Raw genomic sequence first — 11,041 nt, forward strand, 5'->3', positions numbered from 1 at the left:
TGTGCACCTTACTTGACAGTTTTACGTTGTGTGTTTATTTTTGTGTGTTTTTCTTTAAATGAAGAAGATGAGCACTTTACCCGCTGCGTTTTGGTTCCCCTTCAATGACGCTTGTGACAATAGCTGTTACTCTGAATTCTGTAGTCTGTATGCAAATATTCAAACTTCCTCTGTCATATAGAGGAATAGACAGGGAGTGACACAGAGTTATCACACAGACAGGACCTCAGAGCCTGTCTACAGTAAATACACAATGTGGGTCTTGTTGCTCTTAATTGTGACTGTAACCTCAATAGTCTCGGAACCTTCTTGTTCAGTCAACAACAATCCTCGTCATATTTTTGTCCCTGGGGACGTTGTTGTGGGTGGACTTTTTCCTGTTTACCTGCAGGTGGAAACTAATGGATCCAAGATTCCTCCTCAAAAGACTTGCATTGAGTGAGTATACAGCCGTATGTGAACATCAATGAGCGTCATCAATAAGTGCTGTGTCTTTGTAGCTAATTTGTACCTTTGCTTTCAAAACTAGAATGCTATGTAACTAGAATTCCATGTAACTAGAAGACTGCAACCAGAACGTACAGTACACTATTCCCTAACCGTTCTAATTGTATAATGTTTGTAGTTACGACGTGCAGATGTTCCTCCGATCGCAAGTGATGATTTATGCCATCCAAGAGATAAACAGGTCTCAGATGTTGCCCAATGTGAGTGTGGGATATGAAATATACGACACCTGCGGGGATGTAACTAATACCATCAGAGCAACACTGAGCATGATGGAGGACATCCAGGGGCAGGGGGTGAAGCCTAATGTAACCAAACCACATGTTAAAGTGGTAATTGGGGAGAGGTATTCAGAGAAGTCAATTGCTGTTGCCCGTCTACTAGCTCTACCTTCAGTGGCTCAGGTATGCTAACCCTAACCCTTTAGGTAGTGACTAACCCTAACCCTTTATGTAGTGACTAACCCTAACCCTTTATGTAGTGACTAACCCTAACCCTTTATGTAGTGACTAACCCTAACCCTTGATGTCTTGACTAACCCTAACCCTTGATGTCTTGACTAACCCTAACCCTTGATGTCTTGACTAACCCTAACCCTTGATGTCTTGACTAACCCTTTATGTAGTGACTAACCCTAACCCTGTATGTCTTGACTAACCATAACCCTTGATGTCTTGACTAACCCTGTATGTCTTGACTAACCCTAACCCTGTATGTCTTGACTAACCCTAACCCTGTATGTCTTGACTAACCCTAACCCTGTATGTAGTGACTAACCCTAACCCTTTATACAGTGACTAACCCTTGATGTAGTGACTAACCCTTTATACAGTGACTAACCCTTGATGTAGTGACTAACCCTTGATGTAGTGACTAACCCTAACCCTTTATACAGTGACTAACCCTTTATACAGTGACTAACCCTTGATGTAGTGACTAACCCTTGATGTAGTGACTAACCCTAACCCTTTATACAGTGACTAACCCTTTATATAGTGACTAACCCTTGATGTAGTGACTAACCCTAACCCTTTATATAGTGACTAACCCTTTATATAGTGACTAACCCTGTATGTAGTGACTAACCCTTGATGTAGTGACTAACCCTTGATGTAGTGACTAACCCTTGATGTAGTGACTAACCCTTGATGTAGTGACTAACCCTTGATGTAGTGACTAACCCTTGATGTAGTGACTAACCCTAACCCTTGATGTAGTGACTAACCCTAACCCTTTATGTACAGACTAATCCTTTATGTAGTGACTAACCCTTATCTAGTGACTAACCCTTTATGTACTGACTAACCCTAACCCTGTATGTCTTGACTAACCCTAACCCTTGATGTCTTGACTAACACTAACCCTTGATGTAGTGACTAACCCTTGATGTAGTGACTAACCCTTGATGTAGTGACTAACCCTAACCCTTGATGTAGTGACTAACCCTTATCTAGTGACTAACCCTAAACATTTATGTAGTATGACTTTGCTTATAAATTATTTATGAAGAGTCTGTTGTGCTTATGAAAACGTAAATACTCTTAATAGCCTTTATGAGTGCTCTATAAAGTCTTTATTAATGCTCTATAAATCCTTTATTAATGCTCTATAAATCCTTTATTAATGCTCAATAAAGCCTTTAATGCTCTATAAAGCCTTTATTAATGCTCTATAGAGCCTTTAATGCTCAATAAAGCCTTTACTAAGCGCTATAAAGCCTTTAATGCTCTATAAAGCCTTTAATGCGCTATAAAGCATTCAATGCTCTATAAAGGCATTGTGAATGCTCTATAAAGCCTTTATAATTTAGGTTTCATTTGAAGTGGGAATACATAATGACCAATTGTCACTGTAACTTCTGCTCTAGCGCTGTTCAACGCTTTGTTCCTCATATTTGCAGATCAGTTATTCATCAACAAGTGAGTTGCTCAGTAGGAAGTGCAAGTTCCCCTCGTTTCTGCGAACGGTCTCCAGTGATGAGCATCAGACCATAGCGATCGCTGAGTTGGTGAGGCATCTCAACTGGGAGAGCGTGGGAGTGATAGGCAGTGACGATGAGTACGGCAAGTATGGCGCCGAGAGGCTGATTGATCTCTTCAATGACAGGAAACTGTGTGTGGACTTCAAGGAGATCCTATCAGCAAACTTTTTACTCAACGGGACCAGAATGCAAACAGAATTGGCCATGCTCATGTCAAAGATTCGCAGTTCGTCTGCCGAGGCTATTGTCATTTTCACAGCTGAATTGAATGTTAGGATCATCCTCAAAGAGGTCGTTAGAATGGGGATCAGCAGAATTTGGATCGCATGTGACACTTGGTCCACCAACAAGGAGTTTTCCAAAATGCCCGATATTCAAAAGGTTGGGAGGGTATTTGGATTCATTCCTAAGAGAAACAAGGTGCCGGGCTTTCATGACTACGTCCGTGACTCTATGTTCCAAAGTAAAGCCCATAACAGCTTTATCCATGAATTTATGTGTCATTATCCTCCATGTCCCGATTCCTTGGTAGATGAAAGTGTGCTGAACTGTACATTACCCGACCCCAAATCCCAGTCAGAGGGTGGTGGAAGGACATGCCTGGACAGAAGGTGCTTATTGAAGTACATTGACGAGGATGAGTCTTATTACATCTATCTAGCGGTCAAAGTCGTTGCTCAGGGGCTGAGAAGCCTGCTGAACTGCAACAATGTAAGGTGTAAACGAAATGCCAGTTTTGCTGTTTGGGAGGTAAGCCACTGTGTGGGTTGACGTAATCACTAACACTTTAAAATCACTTAATTCCAAAATCAGTTCCAAAAAAACGTGTTGGTTTTCAGACCTCTAAAGATCCTATACTATCTGTAGGCTAGTGTAAATGCTGCTATGTGCCTCAACCCCAAATTAATGGAAAAGATAGACACCGAATACAACGAGGAAATTAGTGCCAATCTTTCCCATTAATTTCAGATTGAATCATATATAAAATAATCTACACAACAGATGACGTGGGACATGGACTCCTCTCGATATTAGTCTACTTTGTGGATCTGGAAATGTACATTTTCTACCATAAGATATCTTTTTGTTATTCTAGAAAAATAATATAATATTTGAATGGACCGTTATTGTGATACTGTTGTTAATTAGGATTGATTCATAGGGTTGGCTGTATTTTAGCTGTATTTTAGACATACAATCTCTCCAACATAACACCACAGAGTAAACTATAAGATGCTGCTCGCTGTTCATATTTAGCTGGTTGTGTCCACAGCTTCTTGAGGAACTCAAGCGGGTTAACTTCATAGTGGACAATACCACACACATAGCTTTCGATGAACATGGTGACCCTACTACAGGATATGACATCGTAGAGTGGAACATGTCAGTTTCAGAAAATCGGATAATAACCGTTGGAGAGTATAGGCCTAATGAACCCATCCACATCAGAGAGCATCTCATCAGAGAGTTCGAAAATGTTACGGTAAGCCTTCCTATCTTAAATCAGTATTCTTAACTTTACAGTAAGCCTTCCCATATTAAATCATCATTTAAAATGTTACAGTAAGCCTTCCCATCTTAAATCAGTATTCTTGGATGGGGGTTCACTTAGCCTCCTATTAATTTGAGATTGGGGCAAAGAGCTCGATCTACAGTACACAATAGATAGCATTGGACATGAAGTCTACTTGACATTAGTTTTTACTCTACTACTACCATATTATTACCACTTTATTCCATGCTGCAATGTAATGTGCTACCTTAAATCTTCTCTCTTTTTAGGTGACTTTTGCCAACTGCTATAAAACATGTAATCCGGGATATGAGTTAACTTCAACGATAAACTCATGCTGCAAGGCGTGTTTACTTTGCGGTCATGGACACATTTCTACCGGAGGTGGTAAGTACAGTAAAATATCAAGATGCTTATTGATTTTATGTAAATTGAAAAGTCATCAGACAATATCCAAAGCAGGTCAGTTTCCATACCACGGGGATTTGTCTGAGGGGATTTTTGCAACTAATCTGATTACAGTTCTATATGGCCACAATTGATTTGTACTTTAGGTCTGTAACTGATCTGAGGGCATATTGTGTCTATTGTCTAAATGTTTAGTCTGTATTGTTTTGAATGTTTTGTATACACTGAGTATACAAACATTAAGGACACCTGGTCTTTCCTTGATATAGACTGACCAGGTGAATCCAGGTGAGAGCTATGATCCCTTATTGATGTCACTTGTTAAATACACTTCAATCAGTGTAGATGAAGGGGAGGGGACAGATTAAACAAGGATTTTTAAGCCTTGAGACAATTGAGACATGAATTGTGTATGTGTGCCATTCAGAGGGTGAATGGGCAAGACAAAATATTTAAGTGCCTTTGAACAGGGTATTGTAGTAGGTGCCAGTCGCACCGGTTTGTGACAAGAACTGCAACGCTGCCTGGTTTTTCACGTTCAACAGTTTTCTGTGTGTATCAAGAATGGTCCACCACCCAAAGGACATCCAGCCAACTTGACACAACTGTGTGAAGCATTAGAGTCAACATGGGCCAGCATCCCTGTGGAATGCTTTCGACACCTTGTAGAGTTCATGGCCTGACGAACTGAGGAAGTTCTGAGGGCAAATGGGGTGTCTAAGCAAATAATTCATTTACATAAGTGTGGTTACTGTGGACTGCTTCAAACAGTGTCATTATACCAGACAACACCTGTTTCTCATACAACTCTATTCAAAGCCAAACGTCCTCATGTAAATATATCCTGCATACTCCTCAAAACAACATATTGTAGGCTAGCCTACAAGTACATGATTAATTTCACAAATATCACATACTGTCATATTTGGTTCAACCCTCAGGTAAGAAGTGCATGGCCTGTCATCCAGAGAGTGAGTACACATCCTCAGACATGGACAGATGTTTGATGAAAACCATTGACAACCTGGGGTGGACTGACGCTTTCACCATTGTTCTGGTCTCATTTGATGTCTTGGGGATTGTTGTCAGCCTTCTGGTGACCATTTTGTTTGCCGTGGATCGAAGAACACCCATAGTGAAATCCACTGGAGGCAACCTCAGCTTCCTGGAGCTGCTGTCCCTGCTGACCTGCTTCTGCTGTATCAGTATGTTCCTGGGAGGGCCAACAAAGACCACCTGCCTTGCGGGTCTCCCACTCTTTGGTATGGCCTTCACTGTCTGCGTGTCCTGCATCCTGGCCAACCTGCTCCAGATCTTCGTGGGCTTCACTTTCGATCTGAGGGTTACAGTCGGCGACAAACTGAAGCGCCTCAACCGACCCATCGCCGTGGTAACGTGCTGCTCGGCGGTCCAGGTGGCCGTGTGCGTGCTGTGGCTGACCTACGCCCCACCGTTCATTGTCAAAAGCAGCAGGTTCGACGAGGCCACCATCCTTCTGGAGTGCAACAAAGGTTCCAAAACACTCTTTGGCGCCATGTTGACTTACATTGCCCTGCTGGCAGTGGTCTGCTTCCTGTTTGCGTTCAAAGGGAAGCAGTTGCCAGATTTGTATAAGAACGCCAGTTTTGTCTCCATCAGCATGATGATTTTCCTGGTGGTTTGGATCGTCTTCATCCCTGTCTACATCAACATGTCGGGGAAGTACCAGCAGGCCATCGAGGCGGCGGCCATATTGGTGTCCAATTACAGCGTCCTCTGCTGTCACTTTGCTCCCAAGTGCTACATCATGCTGTTCAGGAAGGAGCTCAACAATGAGAACGCCATCACAAATTACATCCGGAAACACTATGAACAGAAGGGCATGGCTGTTGTCAACAAATAGTTTGTTGACAGTAGCGATACGAGGTATTTGAGGTAGATATGTACATGAAGGTAGGGTAAAGTGACTAGGCATCAGGATAGATAATGAGGTATTTTAGGTAGATATGTACATGGAGGTAGGGTAAAGTGAATAGGCATCAGCATCACCTCTTTAAGGAATACCTGGGATAGGATTAAGTAATCCTTCTAACCCCCCCCCACCCTCCCCCCCCCAAAAAAAGATATAGATGTGCTATTGTAAAGTCGTTGTTCCACTGGATATCATAAGGTGAATGCACCAATTTGTAAGCCGCTCTGGATAAGAGCGTCTGCTAAATGACGTAAATGTAAATGATAGATAATAATGAGGAATTTGAGGTAGATATGTACATGAAGGCAGGGTAAAGTAACTAGGCATAAGGATAGAAAATAATAAGGTATTTGAGCTAGATATGTACATGAAGGTAGGGTAAAGTGACTAGGCTGTCACGTCCTGACCAGTAAAGGGGTTGTTTGTTATTGTAGTTTGGTCAGGGCGTGGCAGGGGGTGTTTGTTTAGAGTGTTTCGGGGTTTGTTGGGTTATGTTCATATTTAAGAAGGGTGTTTGTTTAGAATGTTTCGGGGTTTGTTGGGCTATGTTCTATGTTAGTATATTTCTATGTTTATCTAGTATGTCTAGTTCTAGGTTTAGTTAATGGGGTTGACCTTCAATTGGAAGCAGCTGTTCCTAGTTGCTTCTAATTGAAGGTCCTATTTAAGAGGGGTGTTTTTCTATGGGATTTTGTGGGTAGTTGTTCCGTATGTGTAGCTGTGTGCCTCACAGGACTCGTTCTCGGCGTCGTTTTTGTTTAAGTGTTTGTTTTGGTTTTCTTCATTAATAAAAGAAGACGAGCATTCATATTCCCGCTGCGCCTTGGTCCCATTTTTATGACGATGCTGACATAGGCATCAGGATAGATAATAATGAGGTATTTGAGGTAGATATATACATGAAGGCAGGGTAAACTGACTAGGCATTAGGATAGATAATAATAAGGTATTTGAGGTAGATATGTACATGAAGGTAGGGTAAAGTGACTAGGCATCAGGATATATAATGAGATATTTGAGGTAGATATGTACATGAAGGCAGGGTAAAGTGACTAGGCATCAGGATAGATAATAATGAGGTATTTGAGGTAGATATGTACATGAAGGCAGGGTAAAGTGACTAGGCATCAGGATAGATAATAATAAGGTGTTTGAGGTAGATATGTACATGAAGGCAGGGTAAAGTGACTAGGCATCAGGATAGATAATAATAAGGTATTTGAGGTAGATATGTACATGAAGGTAGGGTGAAGTGACTAGGCATCAGGATAGATAATAATGAGGTATTTGAGGTAGATATGTACATGAAGGCAGGATAAAGTGACTAGGCATTAGGATAGATAATAAGGTATTTTAGGTAGATATGTACATGACTAGAGGGTAAAGTGACTAGGATCAGGATAGATAATAAAAATAAGAGCCTCTACAGATGGACAATCTGAATTTTTCAAAGTGTGACTCATGATAAGAATATCGAGCACCAGTGATAGTTATTGGAAGCATGGAACTTGGCATAAACCTATTTGCATTATGGAAACATGAACCCAAGCATTATAGAGGAACCATTTTTCTCCAGAATACAGTACAATTCATTATGTCCCCCTAGCTATGCTATACAGTAATGCTATACCGATTAGTAGTTGTTTATCATTTATTTCAAATCAAATCAAAGTTTATTTTTCACCTGTGCCGAATACAACAGGTGTAGACTTTACAGTGAAATGCTTACTTACAGGCTCTAACCAATAGTGCAAAAAAAGGTATTAGGTGAACAATAGTTAAGTAAAGAAATAAAAACAACAGTAAAATGACAGTGAAAAACAGTAGCGAGGCTATATACAGTAGCGAGGCTATAAAAGTAGCGAGGCTACATACAGACACCGGTTAGTCCGGCTGATTGAGGTAGTATGTACATGTAGATATGCTTAAAGTGACTATATATGATGAACAGAGAGTAGCAGCAGCGTAAAGATGGGTTGGTGGGTGGTGGGTGGCGGGACACAATGCAGATAGCCCGGTTAGCCAATGTGCGGGAGCACTGGTTGGTCAGGCTAATTGAGGTAGTATGAACATATGTACATGAATGTATAGTTAAAGTGACTCTGCATATATGATAAACAGAGAGCAGCAGCAGCGTAAAAGAAGGGTGGGGGGGGGCACACAATGCAAATAGTCCGGGTAGCCATTTGATTACCTGTTCAGGAGTCTTATGGCTTGGGGGTAAAAACTGTCGAGAAGCGTTTTTGTCCTAGACTTGGCACTTCGGTACTGCTTGCCATGCGGTAGTAGAGAGAACAGTCTATGACTGGGGTGTCTGGGGTCTTTGACAATTTTTAGGGCCTTCCTCTGACACCGCCTGGTGTAGAGGTCCTGGATGGCAGGCAGCTTAGCCCCAGTGATGTACTGGGCTGTACGCACTACCTTCTGTAGTGCCTTGCGGTCGGAGGCCGAGCAATTGCCGTACCAGGCAGTGATGCAACAAGTCAGGATGCTCTCGACGTTGCAGCTGTAGAACCTTTTGAGGATCTCAGGACCCATGCCAAAATGTTTTTGTTTCCTGAGGGGGAATAGGCTTTGTCGTGCCCTCTTCACGACTGTCCTGGTGTGTTTGGATCATTCTAGTTTGTTGTTGATGTGGACACCAAGGAACTTGAAGCTCTCAACCTTCTCCTCTACAGCCCCGTCGATGAGAATGGTGGCTTACTCGGTCCTCCTTTTCCTGTAGTCCACAATCATCTCCTTAGTCTTGGTTACGTTAAGGGATAGGTTGTTATTCTGGCACCACCCGGCCAGGTCTCTGACCTCCTCCCTATAGGCTGTCTCATCGTTGTCGGTGATCAGGCCTACCACTGTTGTGTCATCTGCAAACTTAATGATGGTGTAGGAGTCGTGCCTGGCCATTCAGTCATGGGTGAACAGGGAGTACAGGAGGAGATTGAGCATGCACCCCTGGGGGGCTCCAGTGTTGAGGATCAGCATGGCAGATGTGTTGCTACCTACCCTCACCACAATGGGGTCGGCCCGTCAGGAAGTCCAGGATCCAGTTGCAGAGGGAGGTGTTTAATCCCAGGATCCTGAGCTTAGTGATGAGCTTTGAGGGTACTATGGTGTTGAACGCTGAGCTGTAGTCAATGAATAGCATTCTCACATAAGTGTTCCTTTTGTCCAGGTGGGAAAGGGCAGTGTGGAGTGCAATAGAGATTGCATCATCTGTGGATCTGTTTGGGTGGAATGCAAATTGAAGTGGGTCTAGGGTTTCTGGGATAATGGTGTTGATGTGAGTCATTACCAGCCTTTCAAAGTACTTCATGGCTACAGACGTGAGTGCTACAGGTCTGTAGACATTTAGGCAGGTTGCCATTGTATTCTTGGGCACAGGGACTATGGTGGTCTGCTTGAAAAATGTTGGTATTACAGACTCAATCAGGGACATGTTGAAAAATCCAGTGAAGGCACCTGCCAGTAGGTCAGCACATGCCTGTAGCACACGTCCTGGTAATCCATCTGGCCCTGCATCCTTGTGTATGTTGACGTGTTTAAAGGTCAGCTACGGAGAGCGTGATCACACAGTCGTCAGGAACAGCTGATGCTCTCATGCATGCCTCAGTGTTGCTTGCCTCGAAGCGAGCATAGAAGTGATTTAGCTCGTCTTGTTGGCTCGTGTCACTGGGCACTCGCGGCTGTGCTTCCCTTTGTAGTCTGTAATAGTTTGCAAGCCCTGCCACGTAAGACGAGCATCGGAGCCGGTGTAGTATGATTCAATCTTAGCCCTGTATTAAAGCTTTGCCTGTTTGATGGTTCGTCACAGAGCATAGCAGGATTTCTTGTAAGCTTCCGGGTAAGACCTTGAAGCGGCAGCTCTGCCCTTTAGCTCAGTGCGAATGTTGGCTTCTGGTTGGGGTATGTAAGTACAGTCACTGTGGGGACGACGTCCCCGACGCACTTATTGATAAAGCCAGTGACTGGTGGTGTACTCCTGAATGCCATCGGAAGAATCCCGAAACATATTCTAGTCTGTGATAGCAAAATAGCCCTGTAGTTTAGCATTTGCTTCATCTGACCACTTTTTTTATAGGCCGAGTCACTGGTGCTTCCTGCTTTATTTTTTGCTTGTAAGCAGGAATCAGGAGGATAGAGTTGTGGTCGGATTTACCAAATGGAGGGTGAGGGAGAGCTTTGTATGCGTCTCTGTGTGTGGAGTACAGGTGATCCAGAATTATTTTCCCTCTGGTTGCACATTTAACATGTTGATAGATATTTGGTAGAACTGATTTAAGTTTCCCTGCATTCCCTGCATTTAACCAAATTCCAGTGGCTTCTATTGTTTGTTTTCTTGCACAAGAGTTTGTTAATAACAGATTTTTACTAATAATATCTACTGAACAAAAATATAAACGCAACATGCGACAATTTCAAAGATTTGACTGATTTACTGTTCGTATAAGGAAATCAGTCAATTTACATAAGTAGGCGCTAATCTATGGAATTCACATGACTGGGAATACAGATATGCATCTGTTGGTCACAGGTACCTTAAAAAAAATGTAGGGGGGCGTGGAACAGAAGACCAGTCAGTATCTGGATATTTGCAGGAACTGGAACAGGTTGTCGTACACGTCGATCAAGAGCATCCCAAACATGTTCAATGGCTGACATCTCTTGTGAGTATGCAGGCAATAGA

General features: G+C 42.6%; 1 protein-coding gene across 1 annotated transcript; it reads left to right on the top strand.

Moving 5' to 3' along the window:
- LOC106607535 (G-protein coupled receptor family C group 6 member A) lies at nt 1–7,173 on the top strand. Its single transcript, XM_014204606.3, has 6 exons — nt 1–438; nt 626–911; nt 2,408–3,238; nt 3,762–3,971; nt 4,271–4,388; nt 5,351–7,173. The coding sequence occupies exons 1-6, from the start codon at nt 254–256 to the stop codon at nt 6,289–6,291; spliced, it is 2,571 nt and encodes an 856-aa protein (XP_014060081.1). The 5' UTR covers nt 1–253; the 3' UTR covers nt 6,292–7,173.
- Nucleotides 7,174–11,041: the final 3,868 nt, after the last annotated feature.

Source organism: Salmo salar, chromosome 01 (genome assembly GCF_965601325.2).
Source record: "Salmo salar chromosome 01, fSalSal1, whole genome shotgun sequence".
NCBI lineage: Eukaryota > Metazoa > Chordata > Actinopteri > Salmoniformes > Salmonidae > Salmo > Salmo salar.

Excerpts from the sequence above, each read along its gene's own strand:
- LOC106607535 (XM_014204606.3), top strand. The coding sequence starts at position 254 with ATGTGGGTCTTGTTGCTCTTAATTGTGACTGTAACCTCAATAGTCTCG. Across the intron at positions 439-625 it reads CCTCAAAAGACTTGCATTGA|TTACGACGTGCAGATGTTCC; the intron begins GTGAGTATACAG and ends TAATGTTTGTAG. Across the intron at positions 4,389-5,350 it reads ACACATTTCTACCGGAGGTG|GTAAGAAGTGCATGGCCTGT; the intron begins GTAAGTACAGTA and ends TTCAACCCTCAG.